General features: G+C 46.3%; 1 protein-coding gene across 1 annotated transcript in view; it reads left to right on the top strand.

Moving 5' to 3' along the window:
• ZHX2 (zinc fingers and homeoboxes 2) overlaps positions 1-24,604 on the top strand; it is a 173,004-nt gene extending 148,400 nt beyond the window's left edge. The window contains exons 4-5 of the mRNA XM_082674929.1: positions 8,529-11,274; positions 23,387-24,604. Coding sequence (XP_082531055.1) covers positions 8,754-11,270 — 2,517 coding nt within the window. The 5' untranslated portion in view covers positions 8,529-8,753 and the 3' untranslated portion in view covers positions 11,271-11,274; positions 23,387-24,604. The remainder of the gene's footprint in view (positions 1-8,528; positions 11,275-23,386) is intronic.
• Positions 24,605-24,909: the final 305 nt, after the last annotated feature.

Raw genomic sequence — 24,909 nt, 5'->3', positions numbered from 1 at the left:
ACAATGCCATTATCAGCTACATGGATGGACCTAGAGGTTATCATACTAAGTGAAATAAGTCAGAAAGAGAAAGGCAAATGCCAGATGACATCGCTTATATGTGGAATTTAAAATATGACACAAATGAACTTATCTAGGAAACAGAAACAGACTCACAGATGTAGAGAACAGACTTATGGTCACCAAGGGGGAGGGGGCATGGGGGAGGGATGGATTGGGAGTTTGGAGTTAGCAGATGCAAACTATTATATATAGAATGGATAAACAACAAGGTCATACTGCATAGCACAGGGAACTATATTCAATATCCTGTGATAAACCGTAATGGAAAAGAATATATATATATATATATATATATATATATATATACACACACACACACATAACTGAATCACTTTGCTGTACAGTAGAAAGTAACACAACTTTGTAAATCAACTACACTTCAATAAGATAAAATAATCATAGGTCACCTCACTTCCCACCCCATCCTCTTCTCTGCTTGACTTTTCTCCTTTGTGCTTATCAGTGTCGGCTTCTGCTTGTTTATTCGTGTGAATGTGAGCTCCACAAGAGCAGAGGTTCCTGTCTGCTCACTCCTGCATCCTCAGGACCTACAAGTGTGTCTGGCACTCGTAGGCTCTCGGACAGGATTTGAGGGCTGCACGTGGGGATCACCGTGTGCCATCGAGGGGTATTCAGATGGCCCTGCCCCGCCCAGCTGTGAAGGGCTAAATTGTGTCCCCACCCAAATTCATACATTGGAATCCCAACCCTCAGAATGTGGCTATATTTGGAGATAAGGTTTTTAAAGAGGGGATTAAGTCACCTTAAATGAAGTCCTCAGCGTGGGCCCTAGTCCAGTCTGACGGGTGTCCTCATAAGAAGAGGAGATTAGAGATAGGCACGCACGGAAGGGAGACCATGTGAGGACACGGTGAGAAGGGGTCCATCTGCAGCCAAGCGGGGAGGCTTCAGAAGAAACGAACCCTGCAGACATCTTGGTCCCGGACTTCTAGCCTCCAGAACCGTGAGAAAAAAATTTTTGAGGTTTAAGCCGCCCAGTCTGTGCACTTTGTAATGGCGGCCCGAGCTGACTAATACACCAGCTGTGAACTCCTTGAGGACAAGAACCATGGTTTCTTCATCTTTGTATGCCCCGTATCCACAGGGTTCTGGCCCAAACCCATATTCAGTAAATAGGGTTCTAATCGAATTGCATTCCACTCACAACAGGAAGAATGATGACTGAAGAAGCACCAAGTGGTGACGGGAGAGCCCTGCACAGACATCCAGGAACGAGTTGTTCATAATTGTCTATACAGGCTGGCCACTTTCCTTATATATTATCTATTCCAAGGTGGTGTCATTTCTCACTAGTTGGGGTTTCTTTGTGGCACATAATAAATACCATAGTGGATAAAAGGAAAATCCAGTCAATCGGGGCTTCCCTGGTGGTGCAGTGGTTAAGAATCCACCTGCCAATGCAGGGGACACGGGTTCAAGCCCTGGTCCGGGAAGATCCCACATGCCGCGGAGCAACTAAGCCCGTGCGCCACAACTACTGAGCCTGCGCTCTAGAGCCCATAAGCCACAACTACTGAGCCCGTACGCCACAACTACTGAGCCTGTGCTCTACAGCCCACGAGCCACAACTACCGAAGCCCATGCGCCTAGAGCCCGTGCTCCGCAACAAGAGAAGCCACCGCGATGAGAAGCCCACGCACCGCAACGAAGAGTAGCCCCCTCTTGCCACAACTAGAGAAAGCCAGCACAAAACAACAAAGACCCAATGCAGCCAAAAATAAATAAATAAATTTATATTAAAAAAAATCCAATCAATCACAAAAACAGGCAAAGGAGGCAAGAGTCTGTACTTGGTGTTTGGGTTCCTTCTCCGTGTAACATGTACGTGTGATGCTCTTAGTTGTGCTGTGAGGGGTGGGATTCAAGACAGAAAGAGGCATGATGGAGAAGAGCCATAGAGGAAGGAAACTTCTCACCTCTCCCCTCCTTCTGGGCACCAGGATCTTAAACACAATGGTGTTTAGTTCTAATCTGCTCGGGCCACTCCCCCCAAGGGCAGGGATTGGCTCTGAGGCTCCCCACCTACCGCTCGGCCCTCAGCACAGTGGCTGGAGCAGCCTGGGGACCACTCGGTGCTGCTTTGAAGTGGAGTGTTTTCAGGTCGGTACAGAACGTGCCTGCACGCAGTTCAGACCCGCCGGGAAACTGGCCCAGGGCGAGGCCCGCGACATGGAGCCGGTCTGCTGGGATACTCACCACCCGCCACGGAAGGGACTGTGTCGGAGTTTTAACGTGCATTTTATTCATGCATTCATTTGTTTTTTATTTTTGCTAACTTGGGCAAGTGTACACCTGAACCTGAAGACTTGGCCAGAAATATGCAGCCTTCACGCCAGCGAGTAGCAGGCCTCGTGGCGCTGGTCCCCTCACTGGTGGCTCACAGACTTTCAGAAAGACAGACGCCAAGTCTCCACTGCTCTGCAGACACTCACCCCCTTGTTGTGCTCGGATTATTCTTCCAAGGGCAGTGGTTCTTGCAGCTTCACTGGGGGGACCTTGGGAGAGGAATTCTTCAAAGGCTCACTGTTTTCTGAGCCCTCCCCACCCCTCTCTTTCCTTCCTTCATCTTCCCTTCTTTTTAATCTGCTGTGGTTTTCACCCCTGGTTGCCAAATACATTTTAGAAGATACCGTCTATTCTGAACCACAGTTCTTAGAACATCAAAAAGCTTTTAGGATATTTCACCACAAATTTGGCTCATTTCTTGGCCTCACTTGTCAACAGATTTAAATAATTCTAGATAAAGGAGTTTCTGTGAAAAAGTCTCTGCTCTCCCCTGCACCTATTCCTGCCCAATTTCTTTGTTCTGCAAAAGAAAAGTCGTCTTCTGCTCCCTCTCTTTTAAAAATCATAATTCAAAGGCCCAGGCCTCTTGGATAGGCGGCACAGATTTGGCCACATTCTGTTACGTCAGTGGTAACCGCTACAGAACTGTAGGACCTCCTTTCCCTTACCGAGTTCCTCCGCTCATAGAAGCCCTCGTGCACACACACACGTGCACATACGTGCAGATGCAGGCTTGTGCGCATGCACACACAACACGTGCAACATGTGCACATACGTGCAAGTGCAGGCATGTTCGTGTGTGCGCACACACACGTGCAATGTACATGCACGCAATACACGTGCACGCACCCACATCACTGAGCGTCCACGAGAGATGTTCCCGTACATCATTGGTCTGCATCAGCAGCAGTTCCCTCAGGGTAGCCACTCTGCAGTTAATTTAACGTTCAGCCAGTCTTTATGGAAAGCATACTGTGGACCAAATACCGCTCTAGGTTCCGGGGAAATCACAGTGAAGAGTTCCTGCCTTTGTGGAGTTTATATTCTAGAACAGCGCCGTCCGGTAGAACATCCCTCAGTGAGAGCGATGGCCCGCATTGCTTAATACAGTAGCCACCAGCCACGTGCAGCTACTGAGCACTCGGAATGTGCCTGGTGCAACTGAAAATGGGATCTTAGATTTTATTTAATTTTAATTAATATAAATGTAAAGAGGCACATGTGGCCAGTGGCTGCTGTATTAGGAGAAGATGGGTAGATACTCTCTCCTGCCTCTTCCTTTAACCACAAAAATATATAAGTAAATTTTGAATATTAAAAAGTGCTATGCAGGGAACTATACTCAATATCTTATAATAACCTATAATAGAAAAGAATCTGAAAAGGAATATATATATATATATATTGGGTTGGCCAAAAAGTTTGTTTGGGTTTTTCTGTAAGATCTTACGGAAAAACCCTATATATATATATATATATATATATATATATATATATATCTGTATAACTGAACAATTTTGCTGTACACCTGAAACTAACACAACATTGTAAATCAATTATATCTCAATGACTATATATATATATATATATATATATATATATATAGTGCTATGAAGAAAGCAAAGCAGGGAGAGAGTGACTGGGGAACTGGGAGAGGCAGTATTTTACATGGAATGCTGGTCAGGAAAGGCCTCTCTGTGGAAGGATGACTTTCACATGGAGCCGTGAAAACCGAGGAGCTCTAGGGGTGGACTTCCTGGCAAAGGCCCTGTGATGGAAGGGATACACCTGTTCCAGCAGCCGGAGTGATAGGGGCAAGTGGGGAGGGGAGCAGGGACCAGAAGGGGCCGGGGTTGGAGTTCACTCTGATGGGACCCAAGAGAGGGCTTCATGCAGTACAGTGTCCTGAACTGATTCCTACCTTAAAATCTCCCTCTGCATGACTATCATCAAAAAGAATACAAATAACGAATGTTGGCAGGGATATGAAGAAAAGGGAACCCTCATGCACTGTTGGTGGGAATGTAAATTGGTGCAGCCACTGTGGAGAATGGTATGGATGTTCCTCAAAAACTAAAAATAGAACTACCATATGACCCAGCAATTCCACTCCTGCGTATATTTTGTAAAAAAAAAAAAAAAAAAAAAAAAAAGTACTAATTTGAAAAGATATATGCACCCCAGTGTTCATAGCAGCATTATTTACAATAGCCAAGATATGGAAGCAACCTATGTGTCCATCAACAGATAAATGGATAAAGAAGATGTGATACACACACACACACACACACACACACACACACACACACACACAATGGAATACTACTCAGCCTTAAAAAGAATGAAATTTTACCATTTGCAACACCATGGATGGATTTGGAGGGTATTGTGCTCAGTGAAGTAAGCCAGACAGAGAAAGACAAACACAAATCACTTATATGCAGAATCTAAAAAGTACAACAAACTAGTGAGTATAACGAAAAAGAAGCAGACTCACAGAGAACAAACCAGTGGTTACCAGTGGGGAGAGGGAAGGGGGAGGGGCAAGATAGGAGGAGAGGATTAAGAGGTACAAACTGTTAGTCATAAAATAAGCTACAAGGATATATTGTACGCCATGAGGAATACAGCAAATATTTTGTAGTACTATAAATGGAGTATAACTTTTTTTTTTTACAAGTTTTGTGTGTGTGTGTGCGGTACGCAGGCCTCTCACTGTTGTGGCCTCTCCCGTTCCGGAGCACAGGCTCCGGACGCGCAGGCTCAGTGGCCATGGCTCACGGGCCCAGCCGCTCTGCGGCACGTGGGATCTTCCCAGACCAGGGCTCGAACCCTTGTCCCCTGCATCGGCAGGTGGACTCTCAACCACTGCACCACCAGGGAAGCCCCCTGGAGTATAACTTTTAAAAACTGTGAATCACTACATTGTATACCTGTAATTTATATAATATTATACACCAACTATACTTCGATTTTTAAAAAACCTTTAGAGATTAAAAATAACATTTAATTGCTTTTCAGTACCAAAATGAATTTCAAACCATAAATAAAGCCCATCAAGAAGCAGAAAGAAAATCCCTGTGCTGCTCTAGAGAGGAAGTAAGCAGGAGGCCTGTGGAGGCTTCCAGACGGGAGATGGAAGTGGTCCGATACTGGGTTTATTTTGAAGACAGAGTCAACAGGATCGCTGATGGACTAATTTGGGGGTGAGGTAAAGAGGATTTTGGCCTGAGTGTGCCATAGAGATGGAGATGAAGAGCTGTAGACATGGTGGGGGGGTGGGCAGGACCCATGTTTGAGGGGGAAAATCAAGAGTCTGATGTTCGGCTAAACATGTCAATTTGGGTGTTGTCAGCAAAAAGACACAGCTACCCTCTGCTCTGCTGTGCCCATCTCCTGTCCTCACCAGTGCCCTGAGGGACCCTCACCCACTGCTGATGAAATTGCCCAGCATCACTTTGTTATAAAGCAGAAACTAACACACAATTGTAAAGCAATTATACTCCAATAAAGGTGTTTAAAAAAAGAAAGAAAGAAAGAAATTGCCCAGCATGAAAATGCCTCAGAGTGGCCATTTCTGGGTTCACAGGGGAGGGATGCCCCTCCCCCGAGTCCTGCACAGGTTTGTCACCTGACCCCCTAAGCAGATAAGTGGGGCCCCAAGTCCCAGAGGGTTGCTCTTGAAAATAAGTCCATTAATTCTTCCTTGAGCCCTCTCTTCAGTGGAACTCAAACCTAGGCCAGTGGGAGGGATGGGAGAGGATATGCTATCCCCTCCATCTCCTTTCCTCCGGATGTCATGTCGGCTACCCCTGTTTCCAAACACACAATGAAAGGCCATCCTCTATGGAAGCCCATGCATTTAGATACTCAGCGTGGTCCAGCCCATCACTTCCCCTGTGCGGGTTCTGTTAACATAACCTACCTTATAATAAGCAAATTGTTCCTGTACTCCTAAATTAATATTTGTTTAATGCAATTCCAATCAACATTCTAGCAGAATTTTATTTTGCAGATGATTCTGATTCATGAGAACTGATTTACATTAATAGGTGATCAGAATAACCCAGACTTATTTGGCAAAAGAAGAATGATAAAGAGAAACTCACTCTACCAGATGTTAAAACATGCTCTAATCTACAAAAAAAAATTTAAGTGAAGCATAAGTGTAAGTAAGGCTCAAGAGCTAGAGAAGAGGTAGAGAACAGATAATCCAGAAACACCCTAGTATATAGAAAAATTTAATGTACGGCCAAGGTGGCTTCACAAATTAGTGAGAAATAAATAACACTATACATGTTATGGAGATAATTGATAACTTTCAAGAAAAATGGTTAGAATTGTATCTCACAGCTTACCTCAAGATCAGTTCGGTTCAAGTCCAGACAAGTTATATGTAAAAAATAAAGCCAAGCGCTTCCCTGGTGGCGCAGTGGTTGAGAGTCCGCCTGCTGATGCAGGGGACACGGGTTCGTGCCCTGGTCCAGGAAGAGCCCACATGCCGCGGAGCGGCTGGGCCCGTGAGCCATGGCCACTGAGCCTGCGCGTCCGGAGCCTGTGCTCCGCAATGGGAGAGGCCACAACAGTGAGAGGCCCGCATAACGCAAAAAAAATAAAGCCAAAACACTCTAAGAAAACATAGAATAATAGGTCTCAGCTATCAAAGCAGGGAATCACCTTCTAAATGTAAAATCACAATGAAAGAAACCACAAGAGGAAAAGACTGATAAATTTGCCATTTAAAAATAAAAAATTTCTACCTGTAAAACATGAAAAAATACCATATGCAAAACTAAAAGGTAAAGGACAGACTGGAAAATTTTTGCAACAAATATAGAAAGGTACTAATGTTTTTAATATAGAGAGAACTCATAAATTAATAATAAAACCACTGGGCATCACAATATAAAAATGACATAGGGACTTTCCTGGTGATCCAGTGGGTAAGACCCTGCGCTCCCAATGTAGGGGGCCCGGGTTCGATCCCTGGTCGGGGAACTAGATCCCGCATGCATGCTGCAACTAAGAGGTCCGCATGCCACAACTAAAGATCCCACGTGCCACAACTAAGACCCAGCACAGCCAAAATAAATAATTAATTAATTAATTTTAAAAAATAATAATAAAGTATGTTTTTTTAAAATGGCATAAATCCACAATTCACAAAAGAATACAAATGGCAAGTGAATCTTTGAAAACGGTTCACCCTTATTAGCAATCAAGAGAAGCACCAAAGCATATTAAAGCAGTTTTCCCGTATCTAATTGGCCAGGCTTTCTCATGGTAATATTTCATGTAAGCTAAGTGGTGAGTCGGGCACTCATTCACTGCCGGTGAAAAGGCCAAATGATGCAAAAACTTGGCCATATGAGTCAAGAGATGTAAAATGTTGACCTCCTTTGACCCAGTGCTTTCACTTCAGGAATAAGGACTAAGGGTATTGACTACAATGTTGTCAGAAGAGCCAAAAATTAGGAATAAATGTCCAACAAAAGTCCAATGGCTAATTACATCATGTATGGTATATCCCTACAATGTAGTGTCAGGCAGCCATTTCTTAATCATGCTTTTGCTCAAAGTTTGTGAAAATGGGAAATGTTCAAGTGAAATGAAGGAACTACGATATTTGGGGCGATGTTTTTCTTTTTTATACTTTGATGCCTTTTCTGTATTTTCTATAGTGATTTTACCTTTATGTTAATAAACGAAACATTCATATCCATCTTCTAACTCCTATATAAATTCCACTCGCCAGCCCCAGGCAAGCATCTTGCTTCTGATGTACCGTCCATAAAAGCGGCTTGCGAACCCAGCCAACACTCACTGCAAGGTGCCCTCCAGCACCCTACCCACCACTTCATAAGATCTCAGTGCCCTTGTTGCTTTTCTGTATCCCTTGGTCTCTAAACATGAATGAGTGACCTGCATCCTCATTTGCTTGCTCTGGGCCCGTCCCCACTGCCCTTCCCAGAGAATGGAAGAGAAGAAAAATGTGATCTTTCACGTTTAGGAGTACCCACTCTCACACCATCTGTGCGCACCTGGGTATTTGCTTTGGGTGCCAGTTGGGCTGGGTCATGGGAGCAACTTAGAAAGAAATGCTAGTTCCTTTTGCCCTGTGAGGAAACACTGACACTCTCTTTGTTCTTGTCCCACAGGTATGATGCTGCCTCTTGTGTTTAGCCATTGGAACAGTTACAATCTTCTGCACTGAAATCATTCTGGAAACTCAAGCACCAGACTTCAGCGTTCAAGTGAAGCCAAAGCCATTGGAGCGGGGCATAAAGCCAAAAGCCTTTTATCTTAGTAGTTCCAAAACTTTCACTGCCCCTTCCCTACCCGCCCCCGTCCCCCCAATAAGCCATTGCACACAGACAGACAGCATGGCGAGCAAACGAAAATCCACAACCCCGTGCATGGTTCGGACATCACAAGTAGTAGAACAAGACGTGCCCGAGGAAGGAGACAGGGCCAAAGAGAAAGGAATCGGCACGCCACAGCCCGAAATGGCCAAGGACGCTTGGGCAGCAGAACCTGAAAACTCTTCCAAAGAAAATGAAGTGATAGAGGTGAAGTCTACAGGGGAAAATCAATCCAAAAAACTCCAAGGTGGTTATGAATGCAAATACTGCCCCTACTCCACGCAAAACCTGAACGAGTTCACGGAGCACGTTGACACGCAGCACCCCAACGTGATTCTCAACCCGCTCTACGTGTGTGCTGAATGTAACTTCACAACCAAAAAGTACGACTCCTTGTCTGACCACAACTCCAAGTTCCACCCCGGGGAGACCAACTTCAAGCTGAAACTCATTAAGCGCAACAATCAGACCGTCCTGGAGCAGTCCATCGATGCCACGAACCACGTCGTGTCCCTCACCACCAGCGGCCCCGGGAGCGGCGACAATGACCCCGGGATCTCGGTGAGTAAAACCCCCATCATGAAGCCAGGGAAACCGAAAGCCGACGCCAAGAAGATGCCCAAGAAGCCAGAGGAGGCTGCCCCCGAGAACCACGTGGAAGGGACCACCCGCCTGGTGACAGACGCGGCCGAGATCCTCTCAAGACTCGGGGGCGTGGAGCTCCTCCAGGACACCTTAGGACACGTTATGCCTTCTGTCCAGCTCCCACCAAATATCAACCTTGTCCCCAAGGTCCCCGTGCCGCTGAACACTACCAAATACAACTCTGCCCTGGACACCAACGCCACCATGATCAACTCCTTCAACAAGTTCCCTTACCCAACGCAGGCTGAGCTGTCCTGGCTCACAGCTGCTTCCAAACACCCGGAAGAGCACATCAGAATCTGGTTTGCCACCCAGCGCTTAAAGCATGGCATCAGCTGGTCCCCGGAGGAGGTGGAAGAGGCCCGGAAGAAGATGTTTAATGGCACCATCCAGTCGGTGCCCCCAACGATCACTGTGCTGCCCGCCCAGTTGGCCCCCACCAAGATGTCACAGCCCATCCTCCAGACAGCGCTTCCGTGCCAGATCCTCGGCCAGACCAGCCTCGTGCTGACTCAGGTGACCAGCGGGCCGACGACCGTCTCTTGCTCCCCCATCACGCTCACCGTGGCCGGAGTGACCAACCACGGCCAGAAGAGACCTCTGGCGACGCCCCAAGCTGCCCCCGAGCCCAAGCGCCCACACATCGCTCAAGTGCCAGAGCCTCCGCCCAAGGTGGCCAACCCTTCACTGACCCCGGCCAGCGACCGCAAGAAGACGAAGGAGCAGATCGCACACCTCAAGGCGAGCTTCCTCCAGAGCCAGTTCCCCGACGATGCTGAGGTCTACCGGCTCATCGAGGTGACCGGCCTCGCCAGGAGCGAGATCAAGAAGTGGTTCAGCGACCACCGGTATCGGTGTCAAAGGGGCATCGTCCACATCACCAGCGAATCCCTTGCCAAAGACCAGCTGGCCATCGCGGCTTCCCGACACGGCCGTACTCACCACGCGTACCCAGACTTTGCCCCGCAGAAGTTCAAAGAGAAAAGCCAAGGTCAGGTGAAAATCCTGGAAGACAGCTTTCTGAAAAGCTCTTTCCCGACCCAAGCAGAACTGGACAGGCTAAGAGTGGAGACCAAGCTGAGCAGGAGAGAGATCGACTCCTGGTTCTTGGAGAGGCGGAAGCTTCGGGACAGCATGGAACAGGCCGTCCTGGATTCCATGGGGTCCAGCAAGAAAGGCCCAGACTCGGTGGCCCCCAATGGTGCTCTGTCTCGACTCGACCAGTTCTCCAGCGCCCAGGTGCCCGGTTCTTTGCCCAGCCCTTCACCAGCAATTACAAAAAATCAAGAACAGGTTCATCTCCTGAGGAGCACGTTTGCAAGAACCCAGTGGCCAACCCCCCAGGAGTATGACCAGCTGGCGGCAAAGACCGGCCTGGTCCGAACTGAAATCGTGCGTTGGTTCAAGGAAAACAGATGCTTGCTAAAAACTGGAACTTTAAAGTGGCTGGAGCGGTACCAGCAGCGGCACGTGGCGGATGATCATGGCTACGACGCCCCATCGAGGAGGGCAGCAAAAGCCGTCATCGCCGAGAGCTCGAAGAACGGGAGCGAGGGCGGTCCACAGTATCACAAGGACCCCAAAAAGCTCTGCAAAGAGGACTTGGAGAAGCTGGGCCCCAGGATGAAAGCAGGCGGCGAGCAAGCAAGAGACGGTTTGCTGGCAAAGCCCTCGGAGGCCACCTCGGACAGATCAGAGGGCAACAGTCGGGACGGCCAGGGCAGCGACGAGAATGAGGAATCAGGCATCGTGGATTGGGTGGAGGTGACGGTCGGAGAGGAGGACGCCGTCTCAGACAGGTCGGACAGCTGGAGTCAGACGGCAGCAGAAGGTGCGCCGGAACTGGCCGACTCGGACTCCGACAGCGTCCCTGCTGAGGCCAGCCAGGCCTAGACAGGTAACGCCACCTGTCCCCCCGGGAGCCAGGGCAGGAGGCTGGGTTTCTTTCTTTCTATTGGCAGAGTCGATACAGGTGTTGGGTACAGAGATATGGACACAGATCATGGGTTCTTCCTTCAAGCTCTTTTAAGACAAAGGAAGAAGAATAGGTGTTGCTAGATTTTATGTTTTTATTTGCAAGGTAGTGCTGATAGGTGACAGCATCACTGCCTGTGGCCTTTGGGGCGTCCATCCGTTCTAAAGTCTAGTAACAAGGTAACACAACACAAGGCCTGTTTTGTGTTCACTGGTGTAAGAGACAAACATGAAAGGATATGTCTTTTTCTTTTCTTTTTGGATTTTTTAAAGAATAAGTGTCTACGTTTACTGAATAAAAATTTGGGATTGTTTCCTTTAACCTGAAAGGTTTTGAAAGTACCTGGTATTTACCTCGCCGCGGCTAAAGGAAGGTGCGCCCATGTATGTCTCATTAAGTAACCCCGCTTGTTGCTGTGCTCATGGGGTCCCCAGAGCCCCTTCAAATCTGGAAGAGACTGGTGTAAATTAGGTCTGTGGAGCCACAAAAGCCTGGGAGGGGAGGTTACCATGGTCACTAATGGCCATGTCATCCGCAAAACGGGACGTGCCACCCAAGCCCTTGGTGTTTGTGCTTCACCAGAGGTCTGTGCAAATCAGGGCCTGAAGCATGGCAGCTTTCTTGATGGTACGTTTAGACAAGGGGGCGGGGTGGGGGGGGATGGTAGAGAGAGGGATACAGGAGGGAAAGGTCTACCTTGGCCAAAGCCGAAGTATGCCAAGGGCAGCTTAGAACCAGGAGGGAGATGCACGATTTACAATCTGCCCGGCTTGGCTTCTCCAGAGGTCACTTAAAAGGCAATGGAAGCCCCGCGCCACCACCATGTCACCTTTAAACATAGTGAAAGGTAAAAAACCTCTAGAAAGATTGATAAGGTCCCCAAGGGAGCCCTGGAAACTACCATACCTTTTTATTTATGAACTCGGACAACTTTGGCCAGCCATGTCCCTCATTAATTCATTTATTCAGTAATAAAACGAGGCACCTGGCAAATAAATAAAGTCCTCTAGAAACCTTATTTTAGCCGGTTCCATCAGCTATTAAAAGAGCAATTTAATGAGCAGCCAATCACAGAATGCCATCAAGTCTTTCTCCTCCAACTTTGCAGGAGGAAGTGGTAACAGGTTGCGGGTGAGGAAGGTGAGCTAGTGATAGGAGGGGTTAAAGGGCATTACGCATCGCACCAACCACCCGCCTCCACCCGGCTACAACGGTTTCAACCTCCCTCTAGCCATTTTCTTGCTTCTTATAAGAATCTACCAGGGACTACCCTGGCAGTCCAGTGGTTAAGACTTTGCCTTCCAATGCAGGGGGTGCGGGTTCGATCCCTGATCGGCGAGCTGAGATCCCACATGCCTCACTGGCCAAAAAACCAAAACATAAAACAGAAGCAATTTGTAACAAATTCAATTTTAAAAAAGGACCCTACCAAACCAGCCCATATCCTCCTTGTTGAAATGAAGGAGCAATTTTTTTTTTTTGTCCAATCAGATTCTGCCTGAAAGCTCCTAGTTTGCCCCATCTTCCATCCCAGATTGTTCTGATGCATAAACATAAGTCTACGTGATTGCTTTTTCCACCTACCACACAGTAGACAGTTGGGTTCAATTCAATTCAACAAATACGTCCTGAGCGCCTACTGTATGTGGGCGAATGTGCTAGGCACTAGAGAGGACAGGATGAAGAAGATAGAGTCCTCCTTCACCTAGAGCTCAGTCAGACCAACAAGAAGGGAAATTGCTCTTCCTTTATTCGCCAGGGTGCTCCGTGGCATGATGGAGACATGCACGCAGGAGGGGCACCCAGGCTGGAAGTCAGGGAAGGCTTCCTGGAGGAAGGGACAGCTGACTCAGGAGCTAGCCAAGTGCACAGACAAGGAAAAGAATGTTTCAAGTGGAAGGAAGAGCCAAGCAAGGGTCCAGAGACAAGAAAAGGAATGGTGCAGCTGAGGAACCAAAAGAGGTTTGGCATAGCCAGAAAGTTGAGAAGAGGCAAACTAAAAGAAAACCTGATGGCTTTCCACAGCAGGCAAAAGTTATTCTGAACCAGTTGTGTTTGCTCAATTTGGATATAAGGATGCTAATTGTTCCTGTGTCCAGAGTGAGCTCTGGATGCATATCGCTGAGTGGGAGGTATCTAGGGATGGCAGCCCCCCAGAGGCCCCCAAGTCCACCTGTCCCCATCTTTTCTCTCCCAAACTATACCAACACCAACAGTTGACAGCGCCCATCTGAGTTGGTTGCCACTGTGCTTGACCCCCACCTGAGGCCCAAGAGAAGGAGAAGGGGGAAGAAATGCTGAAACCATAAAGAGAAGCTTTGGGGAGGGAGGGAGGGAGGGAGGGAGGGAGGAAGGAACGGAGGGAGGGAGGGAGGGAGGGAGGGAGGGAGGGAGGGAGGGAGGGAGGGAGGAAGGAAGGAAGGAAGGAAGGAAGGAAGGAAGGAAGGAAGGAAGGAAGGAAGGAAGGAAGGAAGGAAGGAAGGAAGGAAGCCAGGCCTCCTGAGTTCAGAGACTGAGCTGGGCGCTGTGGCCACAGATGGTCTCATTCAATTCTCCTAGCGGCCCTGAGAGGTAAGCTTCTCTATATTTTTATAAAACCAGAAACTGAGACTCAGAAACCAAGGAACTTATCCACATTCTCCCAGCCAGCACCTCGGTTTCACTCCGGAGCCTTCGTTCTTCCTACTGCCGTTTCTGCCTCTTTATTTCTGACAGAAATTCCCCATTTCTGATTGATAGCACCTCCCACCCCTGACCCGCTCCTGTGGCGGCAGATACGTAGGGTTTTTAGAGTTGACTTTTGAATTAACATCAAATAATTCAGAGATGCAGGAACTAGTCAAGTCCCCCCAAAAAACAGGAACACCCGGGAACCGCTCTTTTATGTTTATTTATGGCGAACGCCACAAGTGTGTGCTAGAAAACATTCCTAAACAACATGCTAAGATCCACTCAACACCTGTGACATCCGATATCCCTAATGGGCCTCCTGATACTTTTCAGGTGCCACTGAATTGAGAAAGGGGCCGCCGTCTCTGTGCCGGTGGCGGCAGCCAAAAGTTCTCCCAAGTCCCGACAGAGGCACCCCTTCAAGGAAGCTTCCAACCTCGAGGGGAAAAAAACCTCTCCAAATACTTCACAGCTTTTATGAACCAAACACATGGTTCTCTTGAAATTCATAAATATTCAGTGATGTCTTTATTTAAACACATATTTATTTAGGAACCTGCAGTTGAGTGCAGTTGCCACACATATAATAATCCTGGGAATGATGCATGGTTTTGATTTCATGAAAGGTGTTATGTGATGCACATATGAGAGAGAGAGAGAGTGAGAAAAAACTTGGGTAAGCAGCTGGGCGCTGATTCTAGGATGGGATTTCCTCTGTGGGAGCGAAGCGTACCCACCCCGACCAATTCCTCTGGCTGAAGCTTGGAAAGGCTCAGGACAGTATTTGAATGTCCAGGCTCACCCTGGCCGTGAGATTAGACACAAAGATAAGGAATCCTTCCCAAGCCTTGAACTGGGGCATCTTGATTCAGTCTCTGGGTCCAAACAATTATCGAGCCATCCACTGAGAGATCTGTCCTGGTAAGAGGCCAAAAAATAAACTCCTCCTTTCCTAAAAATGAGTCAGAATACTTGAGCCAGAGAATGTCAGACATATGCCTTGATGGTTGGCCAAACGAAATTGCCCGGCTCTGCTACCACGAAGCATTTCCATTTATTTGTATATGCCATGTGTTCAGCATTCTTCCCAGCACATCTATTAAGTCATTTACACTTCATGACAACCTTCTGAGAGAGGTACGGCTCGTTCCCCATTTTACAGAGGGCCAAACGGAGGCTCAGAGATGCTTGCCCTGGGTTGCTCAGCTAGCGGCTGGTGGAGCCTGGAGGCCCCCTCTCATCCGTCAGGTCACTGCCTGACCCAACCACCGTGGCCCACCACCTTGCCAACAGTGGCACCGCCATCACCACCCAGGCTGGACCAATAGGACATGGTCATTTCTTAATTCTATGTGGAGTGGGAACTAATACACAACTATTCACTACTTTGCTGCCTCCTGATTTCTGACAGTTTCCATCTCCTGAGAATTAGGGATGGCTTTGGGGAAGAGGAAAATCTGTGAAATGTCAGAAAAAAAATATTTTCCATAGTTCAGCTTGCTTAAAATATTCAAGGCTGCCAACATTGGATCCTGGCTACAATTTAAGATCTAGGATAGGTATACCCCCATCATCTGTTCAGATTAGCCGTCCAAATACAGATATGTGAATGGATGGATGGATAAATGAAAATATCGTAATTAACTATTTCCCTGTCTCTCCGCAATCAGACCCTTAAAGGCAGGCATCATAGGCCATTAATCTCTGAATCCCCCAGTGCCTGATTCAGAACAGATGCTTAACAGCAGTTTATCGAACCAACCTGAGAATTAACAAAGATAGTTGGCTTCCAGTTATCCAGGATCTGGTACCTCAGTCCTTTGCTTCTCCTCATTTTTTTTTTTTTCTATCACTCACTAGTCCCATCAGATGACAGCCATCAGGGGAGAGGAACTGGGGACAAACTGCTCTCCCTGTGCGTGGGCAGCTTGAGGGAAAGGTCTGTTGGAGAATCGATCACTAGCTATTTACTGGGTGATACTTCTCAGGGACTGTACCTTAGCCTCGCTGCCCTGGTACCTCATGGAGGGTTAACTGCTATGACTTCCTTTTACCTAATTCTGGAGTTTCTCACACTAGGAATTTCCATTGTGCTTTAGGCAGCTTGTAGTGACTTAGGAACGTAATGAAATCGAAGCCCCTCATTTTTCAGAGGAAGGATGCTAGCCCCAAGGAGTAGGAGCAACCAGTCCAGAGATGCTCATAGTAAGTGCCTTGGCTCATTCATCCATCAGTATTTGTGGAAAGCCTGCAGTGTGCCAGGCTCTGGAAGGCAGCAGTGCCCAGCATGTCCCTGCCCTCATGGAGCCCATAGTCTTTGACCAAATAATCTTCCATCAAACAAAAAGGAAATGTTGGGCTTCCCTGGTGGCGCAGTTGTTGAGAATCCGCCTGCCAATGCAGGGGACACGGGTTCGAGCCCCGGTCCGGGAAGATCCCACACGCCGCGGAGCAACTAGGCCCGTGAGCCACAACTACTGAGCCTTCAAGTCTGGAGCCTGTGCTCTGCAACAAGAGAGGCCGCGATAGTGACAGGCCCGCGCACCGCGATGAAGAGTGGCCCCCACTTGCCACAACTAGAGAAAGCCCTCGCACAGAAACGAAGACCCAACACAGCAAAAATAAATTAATTAATAAACTCCTAAATTTCCTAATTAAATAAATTAATTAATAAAAGCTTCTTTAAAAAAAAGAAATTTTGCCAGGTGACAAGATTTTTTGAAAGAAAGGCGCATGGAACTGTGAGAATATAGATTAGGGCAATTTGACCTGATTTAGCGGGTTGGGCAAGGTTTCTCTAAACAAGCAGTGGATGAATTGAAATGCAAAAGGTTAAGTAGGAGTTGGCTGGGCAGAGAAACAGTCCCGGCAGAAGAAACCACATACCCAAAGACCCTGAGACAGGAGGGAACTTGGTGCCTCAGGGAACCTAAAAGGTGACTATCGTGGCTATGACTTGTCTGAGTTCACACTTCAAGGAAGTGCCGGATGTGCAGAGTTGACATGATCTAGGACAGTGTGAAGTTCTCCTCATCCACTGAGAAATTACCTATTCTTTCCCTGTGTCACCATGTTTTCCTTTCTCAGTTCTAATTCAAATTACACCATGCCCCTTCCCAATAAAAGAAAGTTGGACTCAGAAATATGACTGAGATAAGACTGAATAAATTACAATCACAGTGCTTGCTTTTCTATCTCATGGACTGCGGTGTTATTCTCTCTCAAGTCCACAGGGCCTAAGGGAAATCCCTACAGGGAAAAGTAAAGAGAAATAGGAACAGAAAGCCAGCACATGGGAAAAGAATTCTAATTGTTTCATGCTTCCCCAAAGGTAAAGTAATAGGGAAACAGATTTTGCTGAAGAATTAGGTAGTACTTTTTAACATTCCAAGGTGTCACCAAGATAGAAAGGGACAGCTGTGGGAGCCAGTGGGTTCCCTGTCCTGGACAGTGTTCAGGGAGAGGCAGGACATCCACTTGGTGGAAACGTTCGAACAGTGGCCATAAGAAAAGGGGCCCAGTGACTTTGCAGTTTCCCCCAAAGCTAAGAACTAGTGCTCTGGGATTAAGTGACCCATCGGGCAGTTGGTTCTCTACCATGCGGAATGTCCCTGACCAAGTGGTAGGATTCCAGGTAGAAGCCCAGGGGCTTAGCAAGAGGCCACACAGTCAAAATCACTGTAATACTCTTTAAAACAAACAAAAAAAAACACCTGAAATGTGAACTGTTTCATCAGTCTTGTGTAACCAGCCGCCTCTAACAGCACTGTGCTCTCTTCTTGTTTTTCATTCACTAATGAACATTTGAGTTTCCTTAGTGAGCCAGACTCAGTGCAGGGCGGGGGTCAGCAGTGAACTCTGTGGACATACATTTAAAAAGGTGAACTGAGGGTGTCTGGGAGCAGGGTCTTCTGTAGAAGCGACCTGCAGCTGGAACCTGCTGCCCAAGGGGAAGGCAATGGGGCCAGGCTGTGTGCCCTTGGTGTCCTGCATCTTCCCAGCCTCACTTTGAGAGTGCCGCCAGCTCCCACAGCCCAAGTCCTGCCCACCACTACGTAGCCTGGGAGAGGTCAGAGGAGAATTGAAGTCCAGCAGTTCCAAGGGTGCTACTGGGGCCCAGAGCCATCCACAGACATCTGGAATCACTGAAAAAGCCAAAAAGAAGTGGCTTTGTCTCCCCCTCTCCAGGTCACCCTTTGGCTTTGCAATATGTTTTCTGTGGGGCTTTTTGTTTTGTTTTTTTAATGGCCTTGTTCGGCATTTATTTTTCATTATTAATGCATATGGCTGGAGGATTATACATGTTCATCCCCATAAGACAGGGAAAAACACATTGTCATAAAAGAAATTGAAGATGATTCAAAGAAATGGAAAGATATCCCATGCTCCTAGATTGGAAGAATATTGTTAAAATGGCCACACTACCCAAAGCAATCCACAGATTTAATGCAATCCTTATCAAAATACTCATGACGTTTTTCACAGAACTAGAACAAATAATCCTAAAATTTACACGGAACCACAAAAGACCCAGAATTGCCAAAGCAATCCTGAGGGGAAAAAAACAAAGCTGGAGGCATAACCCTCCCAGATAAGACCATCTACAAAGCTATAGTAATCAAAACATGATGGTATTGGCACAGAAACAGACATATAGATCAATGGCACAGAAGAGCACAGAAATAAACCCACACACCTATGGTCAATTAATCTTCAACAAAGGACGCAAGAATATGCAATGGAGAAAAAAGAGTCTCTTCAGCAAGTGGTGCTGGGAAAGCTGGACAGCCTCATGTAAATCAATGAAGTTAGAACACACGTTCTTACCATACACAAAAATAAATTCAAAATGGTTTAAAGATCTAAATGTAAGACATGACACCATAAAACTCCTAAAAGAGAATATAGGCAAAACATTCTTGGACAAAAATCGTAGCAATATTTTCTTAGATCAGTCTCCCAAGGCAATAGAAATAAAAGCAAAAATAAATAAATGGGACTTAATCAAACTTAAAAGCTCTTGCACAGCAAAGGAAACCATCAACAAAAGACAACCTGAGTGGGAAAAAATATTTGCAAATGATGCAACCAACAAGGAGTTAATATCCAAAACATACAAACAGCTCATACAACTCAGTATCAAGAAAACAAACAACCCAATCAAAAAATGGGCAGAAGACCTAAATAGACATTTCTCCAGAGAAGACATGCAGATGGCCAACAGGCACATGAAAAGATGCTCAACATCGCTAATTATTAGAAAAATGCAAATCAGAAGCACAATGAGGTATCACCTCACACCTGTCAGAATGGCCATCGTCAAAAAGTCTACAAATAAAAAAAAAATAAAAAAAAAAAGTCTACAAATAATAAATGCTGGAGCGGGTGTGGAGAAAAAAGAACCCTCCTACACTGTTGGTGGCAATATAAATTTGTATGTAAATACTATGGAAAACAGTACAGACATTCCTTAAAAATCTAAAAATAGAGCTACCATACGCTCCAGCAACCCCACTCTGGAAAAGATGAATACTCTTAATTCTAAAAGATACATGCACCCCAATGTTCATAGCAGCGCTATTTACAATAGCCAAGACATGGTAACAACACAAGTGCCCATCAACAGACTATTGGCTTAAGAAAATGTAACATATATATATATGTAATAGAATGCTACTCAGCCATAAAAAAGAATGAAATATTGCCATTTGCAGCAACACGGATGGACCTAGAGAATATTATACTTAATGAATCAGAGAAAGACAAATATTACATGATATCACTTATATGTGGAATGTTAAAAATGATACAAATGAATCTATATACAAAACAGAAACAGACTCACAGACAGAGAAAACTAACTTATGGTTACCAAAGGGGAAAGAGAGGGCAGAGGGATAAATTAGGAGTACGGGATTAACAGATACACACTACTAAATAGGAAATAGAAAAGCAGGAAGGATTTACTATATAGCACAGGGAACTATATTGAATATCTTGTAATAACCTATAATGGAAAATAATCTGAAAAAATATTTATATATATATATATATATATATATATATATATATATAACTGAATCACTTTGCTGTACACCTGAAACACAATACTGTAAATTAACTATACTTCAATTTTTAAAAAACTGTCAGATGGAGAACCACCTTAATATTGAGGTTTATCTAAAAAGCAAATTTTTACATATTTTTATTACTTTCAAATAAACTGACAGCATAGTTGCTAAGATATTTTATAATTCATCAATAATCAGATTGTTTAAAAATTATTTGTTACAGAAAAATCACCGTGATAAAATCAACTTCTTTTTCTTCTAATAATTTATACTTGATATGCGTTATAAGAGTGTAATATTAATAGGCAAGATAATTCAAGCACCCTGACTGATCTCATTAACTAGTCATCTTCAAATTCAGAAAACAAATCAATAAATAAAAATAAAAAGCAAATTTTTGCCAATCACTTAGAGAGACAGGGTTCAGTTTTCTGTACATGAGAGAGAGGAGAGAGAGGAAATGTGTAAATTCGCACACACACAGGTGAGCTGACTTACCCCTAAGGCTGTAATTTTGCACCTGGCTTTCCTCAAGGAAAAAAGGAAGCAATATTTCTGGAGTACATGTATGCTTTGCACACCTTGCCTGTTGCCCTCCCAGCAGCCGGCTGACGATGAACTGTGGAAGTGAGGCTCAGGGAGGTTAGGTAACTGACCTCGGCACACAGCTCCGAAGTGGCTGACCCTGGATCCAGCTTTCTCTGACTCCATGGCTCTTTCCTCCCTGCTCCACGGCGGAGACCACAGTCCTGTGCTGAGCTGACGTTCCTCAGCCTGGTTGGGAGAAGGAAAAATCGCTCTTTACCCACCTTTGGCCTTGTTTTCCTGGAGTCTTGAGAACTGTTCGCATGGACATCCACCCACAGGCAGCCTCCTTTCCGAAGACGGTGAAAGACCCAGTTTGCTGCGGGAAATCCTGTTCGGAGAGCACAGCGGGAGGCCGGCTGTGGTCCATGTGCACATCCTGGGTGCGTGTGGCTCTGCATGGGATCAGCGGTAAGGCACGTAGTCCTCTTCAGCTGCCCGGGACCGCCAGCCTGTCTTTGAAGCAGACCTGCGCGCTCCTGTGCCACGTGACTCCCTGCAGCGAGCAGCTGTGAACGTAGGGCAAGGAGGGTCAGGTGTGGCGAGAAGCAGTGAAAGTTGGATTGACCGCAGTAGAATCCAGGTTCCACCACTTACTACTTGCCTGACACCATTTAATCTCGCTAAACCCCCATCTCTTCACTGCAGGTGGGCCTACCTCCCGGGTTACCAGGTTACCAAATGAGATGAGCCATATCTGCACTTCGCCTTGGGCCTGGCACATAATAAGCATGAGATATATTTAAGCTACTCTCACCGTTGTCACAACCATGATCGTTATTGCTTTTGACTCTGCCACTGAGCAGTCATGTGACCTGGGGCAATCGCTTTTCCTCCCCCGAGCTTCCTTTTTTCTTTCCTCGTGAAATGAGTGATGTTGGCAGCATCACCTATAAGGATCCCTGTAGCTCTTACGATCCGGTGACATTTGCTGGATCACTTTTGGGTGGTACCAGATCCCAAGGACACCCTGGAATCTGGTTTCATCCACAGACATTTCTTTTGCAAGCTGTTTCCTTAACTCCGATATTCAGTCTTATTGTCGGGAGCATTTAGGGAATGTGGGTACATTTGACATCAGACATTAAGAATGACGAACAATATAGATAACCTGCTGCTGCCTTCGGCTGAGAAGTCTGGCATTCTTGCTCTTGGTCCTCTGCACAAGAAAAACACCAGAACTTCTCAGGGCCTTCTCGGCTACTTAGAGAAGTGACTGAGCAGTAACGCAGCCTTACCAGGAGGGAGGCAAAGAAAACGCCAGTGTCTTCAGGAAGCTACAGATCTGATCACCTTCCAGCCTGTCATGGAATCCTGACTACGTCCTTTACAGCTCGGAGCCCTCCCCCTGGATTCGTGCTCAGGATCCTTGGATCCCAGGAACCCACAGAGGAAATGGAGGTCGGCCTTAGTCTCCTGAGGCTGCCGTCAAGTACCACAAACGGGGTGGCTTAACCGACAGGAATTTATTCTCCCACGGTCTGGAGACTGGAAGTCTGGTGCTGGCAGGGTTGCTTCCTTCTGAGGGCTGCGTGGGAACGTGTGTTCCTTGCTTCTCTGCTAGCTTCTGGCGGGTTGCTGGCAATCCTTGCCTTATAGATGCAACACCCCAATTTCTGCCTCCGTCTCCCCATGATGTTCTCCCTGTGTCTGTCTCCGTGTCCAAATTTCCCCTTTTTATAAGGACACCAGCCCTATGGGATTAGGTCCCACCCTAATGACCTCATTTTAACATTGATCGCCTCTGTGAAGGAATTCCCAAATACGGTTACGTTCTGAGGTACTAAGGGTTAGGATTTCAACATATCTTTGGGGGTTGCAAGGACACAATTTAACCCATAAGAAGGTCCTTGGACTATTTTCATTACTTCAAAGTACATAAGAATTAAACACGTCTCCATACTGACTCAGTAAACACTGTTTAAGGGCACAGGCTCTGGAAATTGCCTGGGTTGGAATTTTGGCTCTGCCATTTTCTAGCTGTGTGATCTTGGGCAAGGTTTTTAGCTTCTCTGTGCTCAGTTTCCTCACCTGTAAAATGGGAATAACAATTTTATCTACACCTGAGGGTTGATAGAAACATTAAATTAAAAAATACACTTAAAATTTCTCATCTTATTATGATTATTTTATATCCTATTTGGAAAGGGTTCCATCTAACAAATACAACAAAAGCACGTGTAATATTTACCACCCGCCTGGCACTATTTTATATGCTGGTGCATATATCAACTTCTTATCACAACTACTTTGTGGATGCTACTATCACCCCTGTTTTACAGAAGCAAAAACTAAGCCCTAGAGAGATTTTGACGTGTGTAAGGCCCCATGGCCAGTACAGAGAGAACTCCTGACCCAAATCCAGGTGTGTCTGATTCTGGGGCCTTTTAGGAACCATTGTGACTGGCTGCCTCTCCAGGAATAAGAAAAGGGTCTTGTAATGATGAAATGAATCACCTCCTTCACTTGCCCAGAAAGTCATCCTGTTTTCAAAGGCCTTATTCTGAAGGCACTTCCCATAATGTTAGACTGTGGTCAGGAAACACACTTGTTTCTTTAAGACAGGGCGTTTGTCTCTCCTCCAGGCCCCAGGATGGCTTTGGAAGTGTTCTCCACAGGAGAGCCAAGGAGAGGCCACCCCCGATGCCTTGCACCCAAGGAATGATGGTCACCTCCCTGACATCTCTGGTTTTGTGTTGTCCTTCTAGGGAAGTCCACCAGAACTGCTGTGCTGATGAAGGGGACACTCTGTCTTCAAAGAGAGAAGAGAACTTCTGTCCCTGGCTGTGGGCCACCCTGGCCAGAGACTCCAAGTGCAACGCCTTCACTCGTACACACCTCCCTGAGGCCTGGTGGGAATTGTTCATAGTGCCAAAGTCCTACCACTGCGTTTTCCATGGGTCCTTGTAAATAGTTGGTTCCTGTGCCCAGGCCCCCGCCTCTTGCTATACTGGAACCGATTTGTACAATGTGGGAAAATTTTGTTACCTTTTTAACCAAGGGCAACTTCCTTTTCCAGCACTACCACTGTAAGGTATTTTTCCAGGAGGGAGGGCTGATCACACGTGCTTTTCTCTTTTTTCCTTTCTTTTTTTTTTTATTTTATTAATTTGGGGGAGGGGGGATGTTAGCATTAGTGCCATTATATCTACTGGATTTTAGGTAGGGAGAGTTCATTTTTCAAGGTAGTTTGAAATTTGGGAGATTTCTTCAGGGGAAAGGGCTGGGATTCAGGCATCTGTCTTAACTTGGAGAGGGTTTTACAGATGACAGATCTTCCAAATCAAATCCATTTCTATTTCTTCCCCAGCCTCCTCTGGGGGTCCCTGTTTAACCACACACAAGGCCTTCTGAACTGCCACCAGGCCGGTCTGGTTTTTTTGATGGCCTGGGCTCAGACCTCGGGCCGAGCCAGCACCCGGAGAACTGGGTGGCGGACAGCTACCCTCTGAGCCCCTTTTTAGTGACCAGCAGAAAGGGCTCTCCCGGATGCACTAGCATCATCATTACTTTTGTGAAATTAAAAGAGAAAGAGATCTTCGTGTCTAGATGGTACAAAGATGAACAGCTTTGGTTTTCGTCTCCGTTCCTAGCTGCCTCTTCTCAGTGTGGTATTGGACAAGAGTTCAGCTTGAAGCTTCACCACGAATTGCTTTTTTTGTTTGTTTGTGTGTTTGTTTTGGGCCAATTTTAGTTTCCTGAGTGCACTTTTTTTTCCCTCAGTTAGTCCTAACTTCTAAAGAAGAAACACCAGGAGACGTATCTGGTGTAACGTTGCAGTATGAGCTGTGTTTGCAGTCCCTTCCCCTGCCCACACTGCCCCTCATTTGAGTACACCGCACAAATCAAAGGTTAGGGAGTTTGGAGAAAAAAAACAATTTTTCTAACTTGTTGCTCATTTGTTGTAACTCAATAAAGCGAAAACTACACACTTTTATAACCTTTTCCTCTGCCCCTGGCTCTTCATTGCTGTCTGGCTCCCAGGGCACAGCCTGAGGCTTCCAACTCACGCATCTGTTTCAAATCCGTTATGACCACACTTCCCATCTTCCGTCCTGGTGAGGCCTGACAGCGCCGGTGGGACTGTAAAAACAGGGGGTAAGTGTCGACGTGGGAACCTTCATCACATCTCTGTGACATAGAAAAGAAGTGGGTGATAGGCCCACGCTTCTCCGGGGTCTTCACACATAGACTCATAAAATGCTGCAGAGAAGAGCACAGGCGTGGGAAT

Source organism: Grampus griseus (assembly GCF_964374135.1).
Source record: "Grampus griseus genome assembly, chromosome: 17".
In the NCBI taxonomy this organism is placed as follows: domain Eukaryota; kingdom Metazoa; phylum Chordata; class Mammalia; order Artiodactyla; family Delphinidae; genus Grampus; species Grampus griseus.
The sequence above is the reverse complement of the archived record's forward strand: the minus strand, read 5'-3'. Positions and strand labels throughout refer to the sequence as shown.